This window comes from Dreissena polymorpha, chromosome 6 (assembly GCF_020536995.1).
Source record: "Dreissena polymorpha isolate Duluth1 chromosome 6, UMN_Dpol_1.0, whole genome shotgun sequence".
NCBI lineage: Eukaryota > Metazoa > Mollusca > Bivalvia > Myida > Dreissenidae > Dreissena > Dreissena polymorpha.
Window position 1 is genome coordinate 82224121 of NC_068360.1, and position 27187 is coordinate 82251307.

At 35.7% G+C, this 27187-nt stretch overlaps 1 protein-coding gene and 1 long non-coding RNA gene across 2 annotated transcripts; both read left to right on the plus strand.

Moving 5' to 3' along the window:
* LOC127834366 (sodium/potassium-transporting ATPase subunit beta-like) lies at positions 1-27187 on the plus strand. Its single transcript, XM_052360142.1, has 6 exons — positions 1-201; positions 9271-9411; positions 14947-15057; positions 18144-18340; positions 22480-22602; positions 23313-27187. Exons 1-6 carry the CDS (start codon positions 54-56, stop codon positions 23550-23552), a joined length of 960 nt encoding a protein of 319 aa, XP_052216102.1. The 5' UTR covers positions 1-53; the 3' UTR covers positions 23553-27187.
* Positions 12008-12883, plus strand: LOC127834371 (uncharacterized). Its single transcript, XR_008027880.1, has 2 exons — positions 12008-12444; positions 12607-12883. It is a non-coding gene; the product is annotated as an uncharacterized LOC127834371 (long non-coding RNA).

A 27187-nucleotide genomic window follows, 5' to 3' on the forward strand; every position in this document is an offset into this window, starting at 1 on the left:
TTAGATATAAGGCCAAACTTCCAACATACGGGGACTTATTTTATACTAGAAAAATGACATCTACAGCAGGCAGCACGGCCGTTGATACTCAAGTTTCTGGTCCAAATAATGGAGGTATTCGTCAGAGAATTCATGATTTTACAACGTTCTTATACAATGGAGAGCAAGGAACAGTTCTCGGCCGTACAGGAAAGAGCTGGGGTAAGTTTACACAGTTTTAGCGTTGGTAATGTATTTAACCTTACTCTGGACGATTTATCGTAGCCGGGTCATCATTACCACGCTTCATTAACTTTTTATATTTTGCTTAATGTACCATCTTTACACGTAAGAACGCTATTGCATTATTTTTTTTTATTGTACTGGTTAATTGTATTTTTCGTAAAATGACTGCACTCAGCACAGTTCTTTTTATAAAAATTCCTAATATCGCAACACTCGGGCACTTGCGTCGGTGTACGGTCTTTTCTCCCCCTTGACTTTTCTTCCCCTTGGACATTTTTCCCCCTAGTCTTTTTTCCTCCTAAAACCCAAGTCTTTTCTCCTCCCAGCATATTTCATACTGGGGGATAAATCTTCTACTTTTAACACCTCTATTGATATATCATGGGACCCCACTGTATCGCGGTACTTGTCGAAAAATCAATTACTTTGTAGCAAAAAATCCGATATATTCCATAAAGTTTATGTTTAATCCCTAAGAAAATCATTATTTCACAAAACAATCGCATTTATTTTACATTGGTGTGAAAATTAAAGACGTAACAGCATAAAGGTAATAACCTGTCAAATCGTCCGTAAAATCTATGCCACTCCATTATATCGCGCTTATGTTACAAAAGGAAAAAAATTCAAGTATGGTGGGCAACATTTGCCATAATTTTTTTAATAGGGTACATAACATATTATATCATCATTATAAACAATGTAAAACACAATTTTGTCAAAAATATTTTTAATTATTTGTTTACTTTTACACAGAGAATTAATCTGTGTTTTCAATCGTAAAACTGTAAACATGTTTATTCACAATGAGGACACAGAAATTCAGTGTCCCGTCGTATTACTCTCACATTTGTACATAATTATAAATGAGTCCAATGTGGACATTTGTCACATTTTCCCCATGTCACCAATGTTATGTATGGGAACTTGTCAATATCTGCAGGCTCAAATCTATTGCAAACGCAACATGATTCCGATTCAGCCTCAATGTCCTCATCGCTGTCCGCATCCTCGGGACTCAAAATGGGCACATGTTGTTTGCCGAGTCCAGATGTACTCGGCTTAGGTCCCTTTGGCGTGTCCTTTTCTTTATCTTCGGTAGTTTGTGGTACTACACTTTTGTTTGCTGCGGCTGTAAGTTGTTGGACATTTTTTTCGTGCATCAAGTTGCCTGTGATTTTGAATGGAGGCACGAATCGTTTGGGTTTCGGCTTCAATGCTTTTGTTATTGTCTTTTTGGTGAAGAAATCAACAGCTGGTGACTCTAACTCATGTGGTGCATCAACTGCATTCTGCATCTGGATTGGTGTATTTTCGTTATTATGTATGGTTGATTCGCATGCAACATCAGGTTCACGAAATATTGTTGATGGTGCGATCTTTGAGTCATCTGTTGCCGATTTGTTGAATGGAGAAATTCCGGTCTTCTTGAAGGCTGATATTAGATTCTCTGGAGAAAGGGCTTTGAGATAGGGCTTTGATGTTAGTTCGTCAATGTTGTATTTGGTGATGTTTAAACCAGGATTTAACTTCATAAAGCGCTGACACTCCTGATAGTAGATATTTTTGAAAGGCCCGAAAATGCCTACATCCAGGGGCTGTGTTAAATGACTCAAGTGTGGTGGCAGAACGAAAAGAATGATATTGTTCGCTTTTGCCCATTCAGCCAATGTTAACGAAATGTGCGATCGGTGACCATCATAGAGTATCAGTGTTGGATATTCGCTGTCTGTTGGAACATACGAAATGAAGTGTTTCGTCAGGTAGTTCAGGAACACCGATGTATTTGACCATCCAGACTTAGACATTTTCCCCTGCTGACCCTGGGCATGCACCATTCATAAAGTCATCGTTCCAACGTTGTCCTGGGAATACATAATATGGTGGCACACTTTGACCAGCAGCATTTCCAGCTGCAATGATGGTAACTGTCGATGACCGTGCAGATGTTATATTTTGTGGCACAGTGTCCTTGTTACATAGGATTTTTGGTGGGGTGTGTTCACTGTTCACACCAGATTCGTCGATGTTGAATATTTTTTGGGGTTTATCTAAAATTTTGTTGTCTGTGAGTACATTGAAAAGTTTATCATTGTATTTATTTAGTGTTTCTCTTGAAGTTTTTGCTCTGGATAGATCAAGTTTTTGAGGTTTTGAGGATTTCAGTTCAGGCCATCGTTTACAAAAGCCGTAGAACCAGTTTTCACTTAGGCTTTTTTGGTCGGGTTTCATGGCTTTACCCAAAGACTCGGCAAAATCTTTCCCCACATACTGTACCGATTTCTTTCAGTACCCAAACCCAATTTCGGCCATATAGGTAATATGGTTGTACAGCTTATTTTCTTCGTCGATGGTGAAAATGGTCTCTTGTCCTACTTTTGCTTCTTTATCAACACGACCTTTTACCCTGTCCCTAAGGGTCGTTTCAGGTACAGAGTACATCCTTGCGGCTCTGTACGCAGAAACTCCGCCTAAAGTGGCCTCAAACGCCCTCTGTAGGTTGTCTCTGTCGTACCGCAGACGCTGTTTTTTTGTTTGAGGTTCCTGAAAAATAAAATAGAATTATTAGTTCAAATTCTTTAATATTGCCATGCAATCAAAAATCAAAGCTAAAATGTGCATTAAAAAAAATGCTGAAATATGCATTTAACATAAAAATATATTTGACCCTATGCGCTTCCGTAGTTTTTATTTTCGAAAACGGAAATGACGTACCTGTCAAACTTAACAGACGACCGCAAACTGTCAAAAGTTTGTTTAGCAAAATTAACATTTTTTTAAGACAAAATGTGCAACAAAATAATGAAATCAATTAGAAAATCACTTTCGATCGATAAATAAAGCAACTTACCACGACTCGGAACATTTTTTCGATGGAAATATGACGATAATAAAACGAAAGTACGGAGTAACTAGTGTAAACAACCGGTAGGTGGCAGTGATATCGAAATATTACGAGTTATAAAAATAGCGCGATACAGTGGGGCCCGCGATACAGTGGGGTGTGAGTATACTTGATTAGTCACTGATTGAATTATCAATGATAATTCAATTCAATCAGTGATCAATCAAGCTCATCAATAGAGAAAAGAAGTTTATCATTGCTTCATTTTCATTATTTGTCAATGAAATAGATTGAGTGTGTTTATGTCATTTCAACATTATATTATTAAATATCTTTTAACTGTCTTTTCATTTATTTGAAATTTAGTATTTTTATGTTGTATCTTTTTTGAACATTTAGACTTATTAGCCAATACTCACAATTAAATTACTAAGGATTATATTTCAAAATAAATCCATACATTAATTTGAATTAAGTATGTACATTTATTTTAAACATATTCTAAGCTACTTTTAAGTTACTAATGCCAAAGTATTTATGTACAAATTGTAAAAAGTTACTAGATTATTCAAGTGAATTAATTTTGTAAAGTTAAACTGCTAAAGATTTAGATCACACTGTGACACAAATTGCTAAAATAAGTTTCCGATTTAAATGGTAGCAAACCAAATTTTGAATACCGATTATTAATTTTGAATTTAATATAAATATTTCCAAACTGTAAAATATAATTTTCAAAATGATCATGAAGCAATGAAAGTCAAATCAAAACTAACTTGTTTCATGACATTGGGACTGGGTAGGATATGGACAGGATGTGGAAATGGTCAGGTGTGAATCCCTAAGACATTCTTGTGAACAATTCTTGCTTAATTACCGTATTTTACCATGCATAGCGCGCAGTTTTTTACCTTCAAATTTCAAAATAAAAATGCAGTGCGCGTAATACATTGACACAACGCTTTCCTGGTTGCTAAATTGCAAAAAATCCATTTCATAATGGTAAATCTTCACAATTGCCGCCATTTTTTTTATTGAAGAAAACTACACCCTATAATGTTATAGACTGAAGGGGCCTTTGTCGAAACAACAAATAGCGGGAAAGGTTAGGAATGAACGGGGTAGTAAGGCGTAACAAAAAAAGTTGTTTGTTTCCGGTGGCCCGACCCTACCTATTTTTTTGCCGCCGGTCCTAATCTTTTTTTAGCCCAAAATTCGAAAAAAATCGGACCGCGTATATTTTCGGCGCGCTCAATAAGCGTTCAACGTTATCGGGGCCGTACATTAAACTTTCAACATAAACAAGATGGCGGCGCCCAGCGCCATTACCTGATCATTGCGCATAACGGATCACTTTGATGTTCAAGACGGCGTTTTGCGATAAATAGTTGAAATTGTTAGATGATATTTTGCACAAAGCATCTTCAAGGCCTATAATTTAAACGCATTGATTGAGTCGTAATTGGAGCGTCTCTTTGTCAAACATTTCGGTATGTTTTGCTGACATGTATATACGACTTTGTTGACTTCTGTCTCGTTTCCAAATCGAGGTTGAACATTTTTTGTGGCCACTTGCTATAACTCTGTTGGAAAGTAAGAAGTTTACCCATTATTTTAAAGGCCATTTAGTAGTCTTTCGGCATGCAAAAGTCCATTTCAGTTTTGATTGATGTTTAAGATTTTGTCTGCGTGTAAAAATAAGACTATGTGCTGAATCAGTTAGCAACGGTAATTTTTAATCAAACTGGTGTTAAAGAAGTCTCAAACCGTTCATTGTTTTTCACCAGCACAACTTAATTACGCTTCTGATCCGGTAATGGTAACTTGACTGTACTGTTGAAGGAAAAAGTAATACCAGTTTGTGTCTTTGCCAAAGTTTTGACAATTTTAAGTCATTCAAATGGTCTGCAACTGACTGTTTTAATAGCTTGCTGGATGGTTTTGTAATTGGCAATTCAAGATAGCAATTTTTTTTTCCACAATGGAATACAAAGTTTAAAGATTTCATGTTTTAAAATCCTCTTTAACGACTGGGTGCATCTCTACTAAACTTTTACATTGGATCTCCAAGAAATGAATATTGCCTAGAATTATTTCTGGCAGGATTATGGTCCTTTGTCTTTTTTTTTCACTTTTGAATTTATTATTACAAAATTGTGTGTGTTCAACTCCTCTGCTTGACAAATTTTGCTTCAACTTTCACAGCTGAATGTAAAGATGATCATTATGGTAGGACTTCTGACTGCAAACAGTTCAGCCATTTTTCATTTTGTCTACTGTATATATAGTGTATTTGTCTCTGTCCAAGCATAATTGTCCATGTCAAAATTCTAGTTATATTTAATAAGTAAAAATGTTATCATTTTCAGGGCAAGCACAGTCATAGTGCTAAAGTGGGGGACATATTGTTTTTGCCCTGTATGTTGGTTCATTTGTTTGTTTGTTTGTTTGCCCCAACTTTAACATTTGCAATTACTTTTGCAAGATTGAAGATAGCAACTTCATACTTGGCATGCATGTGTATCTCATGGACCTGCACATTTTGAGTGGTGAAAGGTCAAGGTCATCCTTCAAGGTCAAAGATTTAGCTTCAAAGCGGCGCAGTAGGGGACATGGTGTTTCTAACAAACACATTTCTTGTTTAAATTTATAAGTATAGTTTGATACAAGAAGCATTAAATTTCTGCTTTTCTGTGCTTGGTGTGATTTGATTTTGTGCTTGTTTATTGATTTGTGTGTGTGTAATTGTATGTATATAATACAAGTCGTAATAAATTTTCTGTTCTGTTCCTGGAATTCATGGGTAGATAGACCCCACGCCACCAGTACATAATATAATCTGAAAATGTGGTCCTTTGGGAACATTAACTGCATCCAAGAAATATAAAAGCACATCCGGTTTGATTGGGTCTTTCCATGGTGATAATGTTTAATGCAACACCACTGGCGTTCCCGTAGCACTGCTTTTGAGGTATTTAATATATTATAAATAATAAATAATATAGAATACACTGCATGAACCCAAAGGACCAGAAAGTATAACAACACTGAATCCCTATAGACACTGAGGGTCAAGCTCTCTGTGACTTGTTATAGTTATGCCTTTTATTGGTCATAAAATGGTATATTTAAGCCGTTGCCAGAAGTCAACATTAAACTCGGAATTAAGAAAAGCAACACATTCAATATTAATGAACAGCAAGTTTTATTTCATAAAAGCATTTAAATATAGTCATATAGCATTACAGACATCATCAAATTTATTGTACATACAGTTATACACAAAACATGAGAAAAAAATGCACCATGTACGACAATTTCTAAAAAAAATTATTTTTAAAAATAAAATTATTTGCCTACCTACCTACCCTAATTTTTTTGGCCATGTCAGTGGAAACAAACGATTTTTTTTTTTAGGCCTAACAGTTTTGACAAAAAATTAAAAGAGGAAATAAATGTCTTTGTTGTTGTTTTCACACTTCTTCATTGATTGTTCATTAAAAAAATCGAGGTATATCGATCCCCGTGCGTCGCGGTAGTGTTTGTTAAAGTTTTTGTTGTCATGAAAACTTGTTGATTTACAACGCAAAACGTCTTATTTGAACTGAGGCTAATTATTTCAATCATATTTCTCAACTTCGCTTTTGCTTTATTTTGATAATTTAATCCAAAGTTTAATGTTAGCAATTCCGAAAATTTGCACTCTATGTGAATTAACAGTTTGACGTCATCAAAGGAAAGCCGCTTCCTGTCTGCAGCAATAAAGCGACAAGTTTCTCGCCGACAAAATTGGCTTCCTTTGTCTAGCAATCAACATGCTGAACCAATCGTGTTTTTGTTCCTCAATGGCAATCGTCCAATTAAATAATAGCACGTGCAAAGCTCCGCCTTCGAACCTTTTGCAGAGAACGGAGGTGGAGTTCAACGGTTAATTGAGCAAGTGTTTTACGTAAGTTGAGTTCCGATTTTCCGAAATTACTCGGCCCTAAGCATTGAAACGACGAATACATTTATCAATGATTTTCCGATCTCTGCATTAATATGCTACTGTGCGGGTATACTACGTAGGTTACAAACCAACAATAGGGATATAGACTAGTTTTATTTTCTTTCAATAGTGACAAACAAATGATATTTGTCAAATGGCTTTACACCGATAGCACCAACTGTATGGAATTGAGCGTTCGGGTGTATTGTTTTTCTCACTATAAATACTTATTAACTAGACGCAGTGAAGGCGCGAAATACTGGGTCAAACTGGAATTAATGGGGAGCATCTCTTAATGGGGAAATATTAAAGGCGATGAAAAATAAAATGGGATCCACGGACGATTTGTGTAAAATTGGACATTGCAATGTTGCGGGTCTGCAGAAGAAGATGTCATACGATGTTGTGAGCGGCAGGTAATGAAAATGTTACACTGTTAAAATGTGAGGAATAGGTAATAGTGGTTCGAATTTAATGCGCAGGGGTCTTGAAAAAACACGTGCAGTGGGCGGCAATAAGGACATATCAGTGTTCTCGAGAGAATAATCTTAAAAATTGTCGAAAATAAAGTGCTATGCAACCAACCCTCCTGATCGTATAAACGCTCCCTACTTTAAAGCAAAAAAATAAGCACCCGAAAAACTCAGATTAAATGATTGCGCAATATAAGAATGGCGGCCATTTTCGGCCAAATTTTCAGGTTTTTGGTCTTGAATTCTTTTTTTTCCTCCATTTTGGCTTTAAAAAATCGCATGCGCGTTATACATGGTAGCGCGCTATACATGGTAAAATACGGTACATGGGTGGAATGTGTCATCCTTTGAATGTGCCATCCTTGTTTATTTGAAAGAATGTTCTAATCAACATCTTAGCTCATTTTTAACTGATCAGTAAACAGAAACACAACACAATTATTTATTAATTTATTTTATATTTTAAATCATCAATTTTTATTCATAATATCATGGGGTATAGTACCAGAAAAGCCGTTTACCAAAAAGACCTTCCCAAAAATGGTATACCAGAAAGGCCATTAATATTTTGTATAATCATTGAACAGTTATGCTGCATATAATAATCATATCTTTATAATCTATTAAAAAATCATAACTTGTTTATTAGTCTACTTAAAAACCGGCGGCAGTACCCCACCTGAAAAGTATACTTTATTCCCCTTTTGGGGGGAAAAATTCCCCCTTAAAAAAAAAATAACAAAAAATTTAATAGAAAGATGTGTCTCATGATTATTATATCTCAATTCTATTTCAATTTAATCTTTGCAAATATACTAAATTATGAAAAATGCAATGAATATAGTGCAAACATGTACAAATGTAATAATGAGAGAGTAAGTAAAAAAATCCCCCAAAAAGAGAAACGCCAGGAAAATTCCCCCTCCTAAGGGCTGCAGACCCCTTCCCCCAAAGTAGTGTGCGGGCGCTGGCTTCACTAAACAGACGTCATTCGAGACATATTGATAAAAATCATGAATAAACTTAATAAACACGTTAAATTTACCTAAACGGCAACGTACGGACGTTATCCTTTGCATGCACCGTAATAAATACCACAATGTTTCAACACACTATTCTCGTAAACATTTTTTTGTTGAATTTGAAACAGTTTTTCTGTGTGGAATATTTGATATCGTTGTCGACTTTAATAGGCTCCATCACATAACCCGATGTGCAAAATATTGGTGTACTGCGACCTAACCAATATTGGGATAGGGTCAATTTTCCAATATGGCGGATACAGCGTACGAAAGAAAAAATAAGTCAATAAAAAGCAATTATTTTTTGCTTTAATGGCACCATTTGGATGAGTTTGTGGTTTAGACAGGTAAACATTAATAAGTTCTTGCAGTTTCACAGGTTTTTTTTCCTTCTTTGTGACCCGCCGATCATCGGCCCTTTCCCCTCCAAATTTTGTGTTCCCTCAGCTGGTAAAAAGAAAATATATAAATTTTTTTTTTTAAACCTTTAAATATATAAGTTAACCTGATCCAGTGTAGAAAAAGAAAAATATTGCATAATTAAAGTTTCTGATTATTTAAGACTTTCCTTATTTTCCCTAAAATCCGGTGTTTCATGTATTTTTTCCCCCAAAATCAGGCGTTTCGCGCAATTTTTTTCCCCTCAAAAAGGCCAGGCCCTTTCCCCAAAATGAGATAAAAAAAAAACTGGTTTATCTTGTTGCTGTTTGCTTACAGCCCAGGTTGGCCTGTTCTATCTTGTCTTCTACACCTGCCTTGCTGGCTTTTTCGCTGGTATGTTGGCTGTGTTCTACTACACACTAGACTGGAATGAACCTCGATTGAAGGGCTCCGATTCATTGCTCAAACAGAATCCAGGTATGTACAACTTTAACCCTTTGCATGCTGGGAAATATGTTGTTTGCTGAATTTCTAAAATAAGCATTTTCTTCGATTTTTTTCAAAGAATACTATCAGAATAGCAAACAGTTTGGATCCAGATGAGACGCCAAAGGCCTTCAAAATTCGGTTCCTGCACTGAAAGAGTTAATTGCCATAGTAATAGGATTATGGTAAACAGAAAAAATCAGATTTTGCAGATGGTCATTACATGAGATAACTGTATTATCAAAATGAAAGCTACTGTACAGTCTCTGGTATTTATTCAATCAAATAATGTTTTGATTTAACAAAACAAATATCTAGAGAAAATGCAATTTAACATTACATTTACAGTCCAATTTAATACAGTGATTTTTGAAATAGATCAGATTGAACAAAAAGTTGACTTGCAGTCATTTCTCACCTTAGTCATTTTAGCTCGTCTTATCACATACCGATTGTTACTTGGGAGTGCACATTTTTCATCAAATCTTTACGAAACTTGGTCAACATGGGATTTTTTACATAGGCAGATTTCTGGACTGGGGCATGTGCATCAAGAAAGTAGGACGCATGGTCAAATATGGAAAAAAACTTATCACTTGTGTATGAATAAATCTTGATGAAACTAGTCAAAATGTTTATATTACACAAAATCTGGTCAAAATTGGAATATAGGTCACATGCATCCAAAAACAAGGTCACAAGGCTAAATCTACAACATGTAAGTATAGTCCACATTTATGATTTGATGTTGATGAAACTTTAGCATTCATGTTCATCTTAACAATATCTGATAATTGTTTCTCATTTTATGTCAGAAGGGTGGCATATAGCAGTTGAACTATCCGTCTGTCTGTCTGCTAGTCTGTGCGTCTGTCCGAAAACTTTAACATTGACCATAACTTTTGCAATATTGAAGATAGCAGTTTTATATTTGGCATGCATGTGTATCTCATGGAGCTGCACATTTTGAGTGGTAAAAGGTCAAAGTCAAGGTCATCCATGGCTTCAAGGTCAAAAACAAAATCCACAGGAAGTAACAAACTTTTAAGGGATATAATTTGTATTTTATATCATTTGGCTGGTACAGTCAGATTATTTTCACAAGGGAAGTAATATTTATAAAGGGATATACTGGTAAAGATTTTTATGTCCCCCACTATAGTAGTGGGGGACATATTGATTTTGCCCTGTCTGTTGGTCTGTCTGTTGGTCTGTCTGTTTGCGCCAACTTTAACATTTGCAATAACTTTTGCTATATTGAAGATAGCAACTTCATATTTGACATGCATATGTATCTCATGAAGCTGCACATTTTGAGTGGTGAAAGGTCAAGGTCATCCTTCAAGGTCAGAGGTCAAATATATGTGGCCAAAATCGCTCATTTTATGAATACTTTTGCAATATTGAAGATAGCAACTTGATATTTGGCATGCATGTGTATCTCATGGAGCTGCACATTTTGAGTGGTGAAAGGTCAAGGTCATCCTTCAAGGTCAGAGGTCAATTATATGTGGCCAAAATCGCTCATTTTATAAATACTTTTGCAATATTGAAGATAGCAACTTGATATTTGGCATGCATGTGTATCTCATGGAGCTGCACATTTTGAGAGGTGAAAGGTCAAGGTCAAGGTCATCCTACAATGTCAAACATCATATAGGGGGACATTGTGTTTCACAAACACATCTTGTTTTTTTTTATTCAAAGTGGTGCTGCAATAGGGGGCATTTTTGTTTATGACAAACACATCTCTCCTTAAAAATCAAGGTCACACTTTTAACCAAATGTGACCATAAAATGGCTTGTTTGCACTGCAACTTTGTCATCCATCATGATAACTTACAACTTTTAACAAGTGACAACCCTGAGGAGAGGGTGTGTAACATCTATCTCCCCACCTAGGTCAAGGTAACATTTAAAGGTCAAAAGTAAAATTTTCCAATAAAACACCTTGAACATTTCTTTCCTAGCATAAACATATTGGTATGGATTTGAAAATGTCATGTCACAAATGCAAATCAAGAGCATTGAGGTTAACAGTTACATTTGAAAATCAACAGCTTTTGACTTAAGTGAAATGTTAGGGTATACCGTATTTATCTTATTGTTCTCCGGCTTCTCCCACTATGTTAATGCCTTCTACCTGGTAGTCTTCAACACCTGCTGTCCGTGAACTCTGGTTAGCGCTTAAGGGTGTTGTTATACCCTATTTACCATTGGTAATGGGGGCTATATAGGAGTCACTTTGACGGTCTGTCTGTGGGTCTGTCCTGAAATTTCATCCGATCTTCACCAAACTTGGTCACAAGTTGTATCTTGATGATGTATAGGTCAAGTTTGAATATGGGTTATGCCGGGTCAAAAACTAGGTCACGGGGTCACTTAGTGTGTTTTAAACCGAAATGATCTTTTCCGGGCCATAACTATGTTTTTTCTTGTGAGATTTTAAAAATACCTGATACATTTGTTCACAATCATTGGACGATGTATTATGCGAAAGAATTATGTCGATAACTTTAAGGTCTAGGTCACACTTGGAGTTCAAAATTTAAAAAGTGACCATAAATTTGGATGGCATGTCATGCATAAGAATTCAAGAGTTCAAAGGTCAAAATTATGGCCATAAATGATAATGGCATTATAATTCTTAAAAATCGCCATAAATTTGATTCTCCTGTTTTGTGAAGACAGCATCATGCTAAATAGTCTGTGTCAATGCGGCATGTGGGGGTATATGTCACGTCTGTGACAAAGCTCTAGTTTGTTTTGCACTTTTAATGGTGATATTTTTAACCAGGTTTTCCGAAGGAAAAAACTGGTTATTAGATTGGCGAATGCGGGCGGGCTGGCTGGCTGGCGGGCTGGCTGGCTGGCGGGCTGGCTGGCTGGCTGGCGGGCTGGCGGAATAAGCTTGTCCGGGCCATAACTATTTCGTTCATTGTCAGATTTTAAAATCATTTGGCACATTTGTTCACCATCATTGGACGGTGTGTCGCGCGAAATAATTACGTCGATATCTCCAAGGTCAAGGTCACACTTTGAGTTCAAAGGTCAAAAATGGCCATAAATGAGCTTGTCCGAGCCATAACTATGTCGTTCATCGTCAGATTTTAAAATCATTTGGCACATTTGTTCACCATCATTGGACGGTGTGTCGCGCGAAATAATTACGTCGATATCTCCAAGGTCAAGGTCACACTTTGAGTTCAAAGGTCAAAAATGGCCATAAATGAGCTTGTCCTGGCCATAACTATGTCATTCATTGTGAGATTTTAAAATCATTTGGCACATTTGTTCACCATCATGGGACGGTGTGTCCCACGAAAGATTCACGTCAATATCTCCAATGTCAAGGTCGCCACGACTAAAAATAGATTTAAAAAAAAAAAAAAACTTACAAAGGGGGTTAATTTTTTTTGGTCATTTCAAAAGTTCAGTTTGAGTTTTCTCCCTTTATCAGATTTTTTTTTCACAATGAAAACCTGGTTTTGTGACAATTTTGTCCCTTGTTTTAATTGAAATTGGCTTGAGTAGACCAAGGAAATTGATACGTTTAGTTTTGAGCATTTAAAGGCAAACATTCTAAAGTTCTATCAAGCAATATATAATTGGCTAGCATGGATCTTTTACAAAAAAGTTTATTATTTAAGCGCAGAAATCTGCTTTGCAACCTCATATTGATTATGCCTTTCTCACATATTGGTCAGCATAGTCAAAAGAATTCTTCTAAATACATTGATGGTGATTTCTTTATTCTTTAGTTTAGTTTCTGTAGCTCTTTATTAAAACAAAGCCACATTTGCAGAGCATTTAACACTTTAATAAAATGTTTTCTTTTGATTTCAATATATTTTCAAACCATACTTACTTAATTTATTTGTATATTTTAAATTGGAGTTTGATTGCATACAAAAGCATGATTGTGGGTCTGTTGAAATCACAGTCTTAATAACTATTTAGATTTGAGTTTGTCATATGGAAACTTGTATACATTTTTGTCCTTTCCTCGCGGACTTATTCAGGATCACACTAAGTGATGTACTACTTACATAATATCGTCCCATTGGTGCATAAAGGTACCATGTGCCTTCTAATTTCAATATCACATGGTACCTTTTTGCACCAAGGGGGCGATATTATGTTATTGCCAAGGCTGTCCCATGATATGCTATGTAAATGTTAAATCTTTAAACCATCAACATTTGTTTACACTGTTCCTCTGACTTTTCTAATTTTGGTTATTTATGAACACTTTAATCTGTCTGTGTTAAATCTGTTAAAAGTGCACATTTACCTGTAAGAAGTACCTTGAACACTTTAATCTGTCTGTGTTAAATCTGTTAAAAGTGCACATTTACCTGTAAGAAGTACCTTTTGTGTTTTGGTTTACTTGAACAGGATAGGTTTAACTTGAGCAATCTGATGCATGGCAGATTTGTGCTAATGTGACAATTAGCACAATCATCAACAATCATTGCTCAAACATTCAAATAGAAGTATTCCTATTTCTCCGTCTTCTCAATGTGTCATTTCTGTGGGATAATGGGACAATCATCAACAACCATTTTTCAAACATTCAAGTACAATGTTTACTCATTTCTCCATCTCCAAATGTGTTCTCAAATGTGTCATTTCGGTGAGAACATCCTGCTTATACTGGTCAAAATTGCAGACAATTATGTGGATCCTATGGTTGTTGACAGATGACCACCCTATGTGATTGTTTACTGCTTTGTCCTTTATTATAAAAAAATGGCTGTGATATCAGGTTTCAATGCTACAGCTAGCCCACTTCAAACTGGTTTAAATTGTTGTGTACATAATCAGCAATAAAATGCAGGTAGACAGGTTGGTTTAAATGTGTTTACTATGTTTATAGTTGTAAATTTATTAAATGCTCATGTGTGCATGAATCTCAAACTGTGGTGTTACATTGCGTGAATTATGAAATAAAAAGGTGAATGATACAGCTTATAATCTGTATTGTATTAAAAAAAATCCATACAAATTAAATTTTGGAAAAATGAACATCAGCAAATGTTAACATGGACTTCACCCCCTAATAGCTGGTTCATGTATAAACCGCTATGGTTTCATTTAAATTTCATTCTCATAAAATTTCTTGGAATCATAAAATTGGGTGCACATGTTGAATCATACTTTTTTGGATGTCTGATAAAAGAAATCACACATTGTGAGTTGAACATTTTATTTCCTGACTAAACGTTCTCATGGAAACACATTAAAATGTGTGTCCTTTTAATTATGTGGGTTTCAAAGTGTGTTTTTTTTTCAAAGTAAGAGATTGTCATGGCTTAGTGGATATGGTGTCCATTTGACATTGAACCAGGAGGCCATAGGTTCAACCCCGCTGTGAGAGCATTCTTTAGATCTTGCCCAAAGATGCCTTGTACTGGTTCTTACCAGGAAACAGACCCGAGAGCATTTTAATAGGCCTCAAGCTTTCAGTGCAATCGAGCTGAATTAAATTGGTTAAGTTATAATTATTTCATCTTGTGTTTTCAGGCCTTGCATTCCGCCCACTGCCAGATGTCTCTACCACTCTGATCCGCTTCAACAAGGCACGTGCGTCCACGTACACACCGTATGTGGACCACATCGCTGGATTCCTTCAATGTAAGTAGCTGTTAACCCTTTCTCACTCAGAAGCAAAGTGGAAATAGCCATGTGCAACCAGCATAAAACCAGAACCGGAAACATGAAAAGTTTTATGTTGGTGTTCTCCGAAAACCATCTCAAGTCTGTTTCTGATTTTTTTGTAATTGCAATTTTGACTCATTTTCTGTCAGAATTCTGCAAATTATATCTTATAGCAAGTTATGGTCAGTGAGAGATCTTGGGCAAATATTTGATAAAAAATATAAAAAAAAATAAATAAATTGTATACTTTAGTCAACTGCCATTTGAGGAGTCTTGTTGAAATATAATGTATTGTATTGTATAATGTATTTTACACTTCACAGATTTCAAAAGTATCAGTTTCATTTGATAACGAATTACGTATTTTATTTGTAGTTTTAAAAGTTGTTTATGGCACACCAAGATATACTTGTATGATGTATTCATTAAAGGCATATATATATGGATCTACAGTAAAACAACTACCTCACCTGGTTTATTCTTGGACCTTTTTATGCCCCCGGTAGGGTGGCATATAGCAGTTGAACTGTCCTTCAGTCTGAAAACGCAAACATTGCCCATAACTTTTGCAATATTGAAGATAGCAACTTGATATTTGGCATGCATGTGTATCTCATGGAGCTGCACATTTTGAGTGGTGAAAGATCAAGGTCATCCTTCAAGGTCAAAGGTAAAATATATGGCATCTGTCTGTCTGATTGAAAACTTGAACATTGGCCTTAACTATTGCAATATTAAAGATGGCAACTTGATATTTGGCATGCATGTGTATCTCATGGAGCTGCACATTTTGAGTGGTGAAAGGTCAAGGTAATGGTCATCCTTCAAAGTCAATGGTCAAATATATGACTTCAAAGCGGCGCAGTAGATGGCATTGTGTTTCTGACAACCACATCTCTTATTTTATTGTCCCCTACCGGTGAAACTGGAGGGAACTTATGGTTTGCGCTCTGTGTGTCAGTCTGTCCGGGACACTTTTCTGGATCCTGCGATAACTTATAAAGTTCTTCATATTTTTTCATGAAAGTTGAAACATTGATAAGTGGCAATATAGAGATTATGCACGTCATTTCATTTTTTTTCCTACGTTGAAAATTCTGGTTGCTATGTCAACAAATATCTATATATAAAAAAAATCTGACAATGGTTGAGTTTCACCGGTAGGGGACCATATTGCTTGACAATAACTATAGTCTTGTTTTATTAGTAACATAATAACAGAAACCATTGATCATTGATCATGACTCGTAGATGACCCCTATTGATTTTCAGGTCACTAGGTCAAAGGTTAAGGTCACGGTGACCCGAAATAGTAAAATGGTTTCCAGATGATAACTCAAGAACGCTTATGCCTAGGATCATGAAACTTCATAGGTACATTGATCATGACTCGAAGATGACCCCTATTGATTTTCAGGTCACTAGGTCAAAGGTCAATGTCACGGTGACCTGAAATAGTAAAATGGTTTCTGGATGATAACTCAAGAACGCTTATGCCTAGGTTCATGAAACTTCATAGGTATATTGATCATGACTCGCAGATGACCCCTATTGATTATCAGGTCACTAGGTCAAAGGTCAAGGTCACAGTGCAAAAAACGTATTCACACAATGGCTGTCAAGGTCATGTTGACTCAACTTAGAAAAAGGGTTTCGGGATGATAACTCAAGAATGCTCATGCCTAGGATCATGAAACTTCATAGGTACATTGATCATGACTCGCAGATGAAATAATGATGAAACTTGACCAGGATGTTTGTCTGGACAATATCAAGGTCAAGTTTGACATTTGTGAAAGATTGAATGAACCGATTCCTCTCAGGTGAGCGAACAAGGGCCATCTTGGCCCTCTTGTTTTTTGAAGAACAAATGAGTTTTAAAGCCTTCACTTAATGAAGGGTTCGAAGGGACAAACATAGATTTGCCATTGGGCGTCTGTCCTTGGTCTGCCAACTTTGTTGTTGGGCGCAAATTAAAGGACACGTGCGAGAGATGATACTTTTTTGCAAGTTAATTTACAAGCATTTGTCTTGCACACCTCCATCTTTGGTTTGGATATTTTCAACATTACTGAAGTTATGGCACCTTTTTTAGCTATTACAGTTTTGTGTCGCCAGTTACTTTAAGTTATGCTGTATGCGAGCTTAAACTTAACCAAATAATCAGCATGTTAAGTTGTGCACAACCATAATTTGATTCTGAGGTTTTCTACCGTACCACAGTTGTGGCCCCTCTTTAGGGAAAAACTTGCTTTCTATCTTGTTTTATGCCTCAAACCTCAAAATTATTGCTGCTAAATGGCAGACATTAACAAGCATGTAATCTGCTACACTTCTTTATTTTGGTTCAGAAATAAGTAAAAAAAGCTTATATGGCGGCATCTTTGTCCGATTGACATATTTCTAGTGTGATCAGTGTTACGGTGAATTTGTCAAGTATTAACTAATACAGAGGTCAGTATTTTGTAAACTTTTTGTTCTACATAAAACTACAGAGATTAAAAAATTTGAGCTTAAACCCATGTTTAAATGGTGTACAGGGTTCCCTCTGGCTCAAAATTTTCTGTAGCCAAATTTACCTTTTTGTGTCTTAATTCTTATTATTTTGGGTATTTGACGGATGATAATGTAGAAAACCTTGTAGCCAAGTGGAATTTTTTGTAGCCAAATTTCCTTATTTGTAGCCATTGGCTAATTTGGCGAATGGCAGAGTAAGCCCTGGTGTATAAAGTTTAAGCTCAAACTTGTTGATTATTGTTTATTCCAGTATATTGTCACATTTCACACAAACCGGTCATCCATAATGTTGTATCTAAAGACTTCGCCATCCTTGAAAAATACATTACTGATTTTGTGTATGTTTCAAAGCTCCAAAGTAATTCAGTTACATTTTGTCAGTACATCAGCACTGTTTGATTCTGTCTCTAACTCGACCAGTTTTCATCTGATCATCACCAAACCTTTATACATAGGGTATTAAATTTTTATATATCGCCAGATAAGGATGCTATAGTATTTAATTTTTCCGAGATTTTCCTATTTAGCCAAGTTGTATATTCCAGACTACGAGAACGAACTCCAGACCACAGAGTCGGGAACCATCGTGGACTGCGGGTCGGTGACTGGCTACCGTAACCAGGAAGACTGGAAGAAGGCCTGCCACTTTGACATCAGTCTTGAGCTGGGAGACACCTGCGTCAAGCAGCAGTCGTTTGGGTATGAGGATGGACAGCCATGCGTTCTGCTGAAACTGAACAGGGTATGTCTGTCCATTGGGTTTCTGAATCTTGGATCATGCAATCAGGCAGGGGTGTGATTTCGCCTCCTTTCTGCTGATTTGCTCCCTTTCAATGTCAAACTAATGTATAATTATCCCCCGCCATCGGCGGATGGATATTGTTTTGGCGTTGTCCGTCTTTCCGTCCGTTCGGAACCATATCTTGGAAGTGCTTTAGCGGATTTCATTGAAATTTGAGTATATATATGGATAAGAGGAGGATGCACGCCAAATGTACACCATCTGTAAATAACGGAGTTATGGCACTTTGTATCTTGAAAAAATGCTTTTTAGAGTGTCAAATGTAACACTTTTGTGTCCAGAAGCATATTGGCGGGTATATCAATTCAACGAATTTGCTTGTTGTTAACTTGTTTTGATCTATGTACGAATGATCAGTTATGTTGAACCCTGAAAGGGGGTAAGGGCATTGTACTCCCCTGAGGTACTTCTAAAATCACACCACGACAGGGCATCTTTAAAATTCTGTGCCCTCTTTGCAGTGTTCAAAATAATGCTGCTATGGAGCTCAGTTTTGCTGTTAGGTTTTTTGAACAAATTTTCTTTTAAAGCCTAGAATGTTTTTCTTGTACAAGAAACAAAAGAAGTCCAGCAGAACACAAATAATTTATAGGGGTTCAATATAGTAAATTGTGGACAAAGGAAATTGTCTCCAACAATGGAGCTCATATATATATATTAGGGATGCAAGAGGTTAACCGGTTAATCTACGGAAACGACCAGTTAACCGGTTACATTTTCGGAAAAAGGTTAACCTGGAAAAAAATATTTGATAATTTTTTTTTCATTGAATAATTCGTACGATTTTACTTTTTTCGTGCGACATACTGCCAACTTGCGCTGGCGACTAGTGAGAACAACATGTCGCACGATCGACTGTAATAAATAACGTGTCAACAATCAAAGTAATAAAACAATTAATCAATACCTTTGTGATAACAAATAGGCGGTAAGTTTTGATAACTGACACTATTGTTGTTGTTTTTTTGACTCACTAAAATTTAACTACCGAACTGCGGTGAGGCCACAATTAAAATATTGTTGGTTTGCCCTTTACCGACTCTAAATTTTACAGTTGGGTAGGTAGGTAGGAAAATTATTTTATTTTATTTGAGGAATTATATTTTTAATACAATAATAGTCTTTGAATATTTAAAACACTGTTATTAAAGCACTGTTGCAGTGTACGAAACCCTATGTAGCTTAACATTATTTTGTTTGCTGTTTCTTGCATATATTAATATCAAATGCATGCTTGTGTGTTATTACATCAAATATGTGTTCATTATATGATGTTAATTGCTCAAATGCATTTGTCATTATTTAACTGCCAGACAGCTTTTATTTTTAACTTAAACCTTTCCCTTATATTGGGCTCAATTAGCATGCAACAAGCATTGAAGGAGTGTAGAAAGACAGCCCCAAGCCTTTAATGGAAAAATTCAGACATGGCCAAAAAACGTCATATTTTACAGGCCAGACTTGCCTACCAGGAGAAACATTTCACAGGCCAATTGAAATTTTTACAGGCCTAAACTTTAAGTGTTTGACCGGTTAGTGCATAGTCTCGGCATGGCCAAGTAAACTCATAAAAGGGCAAACTGAACATAAGCATGAGTTCTTCTTGAATGCTCTGAGCTTTTATGAGTACATACGTAAAGCTCAGAGGGTCAATAGCTGGGAATTGTATTATTGCAACTAACATAAGCATGAAAACTTGATTTGGGGAAATAAATTAAGGGTGTTAGTTTCAGTTTGTGGATATATTAACACTTTAAACATATATACTTGAGTGTTGTCGATGTATTTAGCTAAGAGACATTAATATATTAAATAAGTTTACCTTTACATATCCATTTCACTTTCATGCCATAACAGTAAACTGTTTAGAGTGGCAAACATAATAAAGCAGAATATGCACATTAATCTGATTAAACACAGATCCACTTGCATATAAATCAAATCATGTTTGTCTTTTATTTTGCATTTTCGAACGATAATCCTGTAACTGTTAGATGTATTTTTCCGTGCGAGTAGACTGCATTCCAATTTTCAAACACTTGTTCTGTGACATTCAGTTCATACATTTCCAAAAAAAAAAAGTTTTATTTGTATCTAAAACGTTTGCTCCATCGTAGAATGACACGCTCTTTTCATTAAACCATACTAATTATATGATGTCCGTCGTAAATTCAATAGTTATTTGTCCTCGCTGAGCATCGTTATTTCTTTTAATTGTCCACCATCTTGGATCACGTTAACAACATGTGTGTGGCGAACTTAAACTCGTATATGTCCGACTACTTTCGCGAACAAATAGTTAAGTATGATGTCGTTCGGCCATTTTCACGGAACACTGCCGATCGCGATGCTGGTTATAGACGCTTGCAATACTGTCTATTCTGGGGCATATGAAATTCCAACCATCGGTGAGACCTAGATTGGTCAGGGGCGATAATAATGGACAAGGATATAAATATGCGCACGAATAAATATTGCAGTCGACTCTTTTATGATTGGCGAAAAAACGAAAATAAAAATAATACGTTTTCAGAAATCGCAATAAAATTTTTTGGGTCGGGGGGTAAAAAGTGGGTCGGTCGGTAAAGGGCAAACAAACTTAATTTTAATTTAGGCCTGAGTGGGAGCTATTAGCGAAGACGTAATTGACACGTTTATTGAACTCGCGATAAAAAACAGTTGAGACATTAGACGGCTTATTTTGATGTTTTGTTTACCAATACCCAACACTGATTGCGCGCAATAATACAGTGTTTATAAGTAACATTTTTATCAAGAATTGCATCCGTAGTTGAAATCTTGACGAGTTAACGTCCTTTTGTTTATCAAAAATTAATATAATTATGATAATATTACGTCTAATGATTCCACCATTTCCGTCCGATGAAAGTGTTATTAAAGAAAGCAAATTATTAACTTATTAAATAATTAAACATCAATTAAAAATAGATACAAAATAAAACCGTTGAATTTAGTATTTGTGTAATTGCTTAAAATTTTCGCGCTATGGTACGTTAACAAACATACGTAACTATCAGTATTTGAGATCATTATACTTAGTTACTTCGCTATTAAATAAATGTACTGATTATATTAAACATTCAACTTACATATCGTGCAAAATTAATTTAATTTGCATTCGTGTTCTTTATTTTACCAACATTTTTTAATTGTATAATGAAAATCAAACGACACTACTTCGGCTACAAACGCTAAAATGCAAACAGCAAAATATGTAAGTATCGAATAAGAAGAGATGCGAATTCGTTGGATACACATGACCCACTTTACGTCGAATAGAAAGGGAAAAAACGTTTCTATATTAAGCCAATTTGAGTTTCAAAAATTAAAACAGAATGAACACACCATTTTTGTGAGCGATACGACGCGAACATAAAATAAGCGGCCCAACCAAAAATAAGTTATTAACACGTTAAAATGAACATTGCGTAGTTTTTAAATTTTTTACCCCTGTGCATGTACGCAGGAAAACTAAATAAAATATACAGCATACATTTACAAAATTATTAAAATAAATTGTACAATACATTTTATTACAAAACTGGCATGTTATCAACGCAAGCGATTTCAAATTTGAAATAACTTTTGTTTCTACAGAGCTGTTTGAGTGGTATGAAATTTTTTACGTACTCTAAATCATTTTCACTACTTAAGGCGTTTCGGTTTACCGGTTAATAACCGGTTACGGGAAAAGGTTAACCGGTTAATGATTTTTGTAACCTCTTGCATCCCTAATATATATATATTTTATAATGATAGATCAGACATGGTAAAAGATTGTCAGCTCTACAGACGTTGCTGACAGAGATTTTGAAAGGCCGGCACTGAAATGCTAGATCGTTGGACTTACTGTCTGATTATTTTAAACTCTTAATTAAGATTGTAACCCTCTTGCAGTTTTCACAACAAAATTATTTTGTAGTTACTGGTTCCTGTCTCTAGGAAACAAAAAATAAAAAAAGGGAAACATTTTTTTATTTCGTTTTACTCTTTTTAAGTGGCTTGCTTGCATTTTGGCAATATGAAACTTCCTGAGATATTTTGTTGATTTCCAATAGATCTTTGACTGGCTACCTGAGCCGTTTGACAACACAACGCTGCCTGCTGATTTGAAGGATGATGATGGAGCCCCTCTCAGTATTTGGCATGAGTACTACTTGACTGTCAGGTGTTTTGGAGAGGTATGTAGTAGAATTTTCCCATCTTTGTGAAGCAGCTGTTTGCACCTCAATTACTGGAAATTAGATTTGCAAACTTTTCAGAATTAAAAAAAAAAAATAGTCACAAATATCAAAAAAAAAATAAAATCTGAAACTTTTAAATCGTGAAAATTTGAGTCCCGGACATCTCAAAATTGTGAAAAACAGCATGAAATCACTCATATGTTACATGTTTATGAAATTTTGCTTTTCCTCAGGCAAGTTTAGCCCAGCATTACTGCTGTGCCTGAACTTTAAAATCAATATCGCCACTGTGCTTGATTTTCTGACCATGTCGCAGCAACGCTTGCAATTTTCACAAGCTTTTGCAAGCCCTGATCAGAATGTTGTCTGCATTTTTCCAACAACCAATCAATCAGGCAGGCGCTATGCACACGTTTGTGTACAGGGGCTTAAAAATGACATGTGTTTGATGAAAAATTATAGGGTTCAGTTATTTTGATTGTCCACTAATTATGGTAGTTTATAATTACTGGTACATGTGGTGTTTAAGGTATTCAATTTACGTTGCTATGCACAAACATTTTTCAAAGATGGGTTTGGCACGCCTTTTGCATCAACCTCCTTTTGTAAACCCTTGCTACTGTGCCTCACCTAATTCCTGGGGAATGTGTTATCATGAGACTATCAGAAAACAGCCTGAAAACTTCTCTTGAAAACATCAATTTCAGAACGCTGCTGATAAGGATAATCTGGGCGATATCATCTACTACCCAAGCAATGGCTTCCACTACAAGTACTTCCCATATCGCAACCAGCAGGGGTATCGCTCCCCCCTTGTGTTCGTCAGGTTTGATAACCCCATGCCCGCACAACTTTTCATGATCACCTGCAAGGTATACGCCAAGAACATTGAGTACGACTTTATGGACAAGTCAGGATTGGTCCATTTTGAGCTTATGGTTGATTAACGTCGGTCTTGCATTTGTTTTTCCTTTTCTGAAAATGTCACCTAGCAAATAATAAGTTTTCGTTTTGATTCAAATGTGGGGCTGGAAGGCGAGACTTCAGAATTGTATTTTGACTTTTCTTGTTTGTTTTTAAAATATTTTGTCTATCCACATACAGAAATCGTGAATTGAGAAGGTATTGATCAGGAAAGCATTTGATATCACGACTGTTTTTTAAAAGTGCACGCTTTTTGAAAATTTCAACATGTGATAAGTTGTATTACATTTATAAATTGTTTGACATGTATTCACTATTTGAATAACTTTCATTTAACATTTGTTTATCAGTTTATCAGGTATACATGTTTTTTTTAAGTTGTTTACTAACTGACTTCTTTTCAGTTGGGACACTTGTTTGAACGTAATCTTGTTGAACCTTGTACATTCCTTGTACATATATAGTACCGTTGTGTTTTTATCATCATATTTTTACCCAGTTGTACTTAAATTTTTTAAGAACTTTGGTAAGAAAAGTTGGCCAAAGTGTAATGTCATGATTTTATTGAGCTAGCTGCAAAAACAAGCGGTTTAAATCTAAAGATCTACAGAGACCTGACTTTTGGGTCGTTTCTGCCCTACTTACCAGAAACCGTTTCTAGTCATGGAATTGTTGATATTGCATTTTGGTTTGGTTTCCATTCAAATTGATATTTTGTGCATCAAAATAACCCTACTTACATCTTCTACATTTTTCTCAAAAGAATTATGCATTCTATATCAAGCAAGTGGTTACATTAACATATCATAGATGAACTACGTGCAATGTACATGGTGTATTTGTTATCGCCAAAGGCTGTGGCCTTGGTTTTAATTGACGTATTTATGTAAATTTGCAAAAAAATTATGATAAATGATTAATGTCATACATAAGTCATTTGTTAACTAAATGTATTTGTACTTAGTTTGACATAATCTGTTCGTTTAGTCAGATCTTGTATTTCTATATTAAGCTACTGTGCTATTTTCGCCGAAAGTAAAGCCAAGTGTTCTTTATAATTTGTAATGACACAAAACATTTCGGTTAGAATCTCTTGTTTTAACAGAGTCCCTTAAAAAGCTTTAAAACATTTCCCAAGAAAAAAATTTGTTCAAAACCTTTGAGCTGGTATTAGTTGGCATGTTTGTGTATGTATGCTTGTGTATATGTGTCTTATAGTTTTGTTCAGAATTGTTATGTTTAATGAATAATTGCTGGTAATTCTGGAGATTATTAGAGTCTCAGTTTGGGAAAAGTGGACTTAAAGCATGTGTGCTTAACGCGTGTGTGCAAAGTGTCCTCCCAGATTAGCCTGTGCAAAGTGTCCTAGCAGATTAGCCTGTGCAAAGTGTCCTAGCAGATTAGCCTGTGCAAAGTGTCCTCCCAGATTAGCCTGTGCAAAGTGTCCTAGCAGATTAGCCTTCACTAATGCACAGGCTAATCTGGGACTGTACTGTCAGCTCCTATTGTTTTTTCGTTAAAAAGAATTCTATTTTTAGTGAAAAATCAAGTTCAGACGGAAAGTTGTTCCAGATTTACCTGTGCTGACCTGGGGCTCACATGTTTTAAGCCCAGTTTTTCCAGATTCATACTTTTTCTCTGCTGCTATTGGTTCAGCGATGGTCGTCAATTGGTGTAAGGTTGATGTCTCGTCCATCCGCACTACCTGTGGGCTGTAGCCAGCGCATGGGTAGGGGCGAGCTTGTCACTGATGTTAATAATGTCAAGGTCTGCTGAGGATTCCCAGGCTCCGTTGTCTTGTTGTTGTTGTTGTAATGTTGTGATCGTGTAATAATCAGAGATATGTAGTCCAGAGTATTTTTATTTTCAATTTTTGTTGTACTTGTGTCAAGATATTATTATATTTACTCATGCAATAATCATGATAGGGCTTGTATAATCTCTGCTATTACATTCTCAGAACCTATTTTGTCCATTGTTTCTTTAATTTTGTTTTCCACTGATTTGAGCGTTAACAAATGATCTTTGAGCGATGAAAACGTAAAAATGTTAACAGTAAGTAGTTAAGGTCAGTAATTCAGGTCTAAACGACTGTGTTGGTGTATGGATGGCTTTCTAAGACGACCCTGTTGGTGATAGTTATGGACATATGGACTCACAGAAATAAACATAAGTCACTCTACGGCTTATTTTAGTGAGCTGTTCCAACTCGACACTGTTTGTATGGAGATGCGCTGTACAACTTTGAGTAACGAGTGTGCAGATAATTTCAATGGCATAAATTTATAAGTTTATCTCAAAATTTAAGGATTCAGTCTATTGATACGTAGCAAAGTTCTTTTATCTTGGACATTTGTTGGTAGGAGATGTTGAAGTAGACCACACTTAATCAGTCTTGAGTTTTTTTGCATTTTATAATCAACACGTAGCCTATATGCAATGTATGGTGTTCCTTTTTTCCTTGGCATACCTAGTGTAGATCTAGTTTGGTAGGTGGTGTTCTTTCAGATTTGTGGTGTTGGTGTGTACTTTTCTTGTACCCCTTTGTTTTTGTATTTTTCACCTAGAAGTATACTGGGACAGTTGTGGAATGGAATGCTTAAAATGAAACAGAAGCACCAGGAAAAGCAATGGTCCAGATTTGTTATTTCGAGGACCCCAATAAGCTTCTGTAGTTTGAATTGTGCTTGGACCTTGACTATTAATACCTTCTAAACCATTGGCGACTTTCATTACGAAATAATTTTGTTTTACCAGCAAGGAAAGTGTGAGAGTTTTGTATGAAGTATGCATTTTGTATGGTTGTGTATGGAATGTTTCTGAGTTACGAATGTATGCTTGTAATAAATAAAGGCAGGTTTGGGGATGTCCATTGTTCAAACTGTGCAGGGCAGTGTTTGTACGAAGGGGTGAAATGCATTTAATGCATGACTATTGAGCGACATATATGATCGATAATACCACCAATCGAGCAGACATCATCCCGCGAACCATCTGTATAGACACTGGCCTGTACAGAACCAATGGATTCCCTACTTGTCTGTGATCGTAATGATTTTATACAATACCAGTTCAGGTTGCATCTATATTCATTGAAAACATTTTTTTTGGGGTTATCTCGATTGTGGTGCAAATACTTAAAAGGGCTCTGGAAAGTATTCTCTCCTAAGTAACCAAATTTAGCTAGATATGTCAAGTACTTGTAATCGTATCATTGCACTTTTCCAGGTCAGTTTGTTTAAAGCGTCGTGTTGAAGACCTTTTTCAAAGTGATTGGATAAAATCCCAAAGTATTAACGTGTTTGGGATTTTGTAGAATCAAGAGTAGTTTTCAATGACTTTGTATAGTTTGTAATTCATGCGAGAATTGTTATCCAAGAGTCACACTTTTGTAAATTTCACAAGTTCTGTTTTATTAATGTTATTTTATACCTGAAAATAACAAGCTATTTTTTGTAGTTTTTTGTAGTGCTGCAATATCGAATCTCAGAACTTTTGTTAATGTTCACAGAATTGTTTACATCAGTATTGGATTGAAATCAGATTCCATGTAATTATTATTTACCATTTTCATTGAATAAAGCATTTTCGTAGTCCGTTCGTGCAAACCTGTACATTCACAGCAGTTGTTTTTATCTACAATAAAGATTGATTAGTA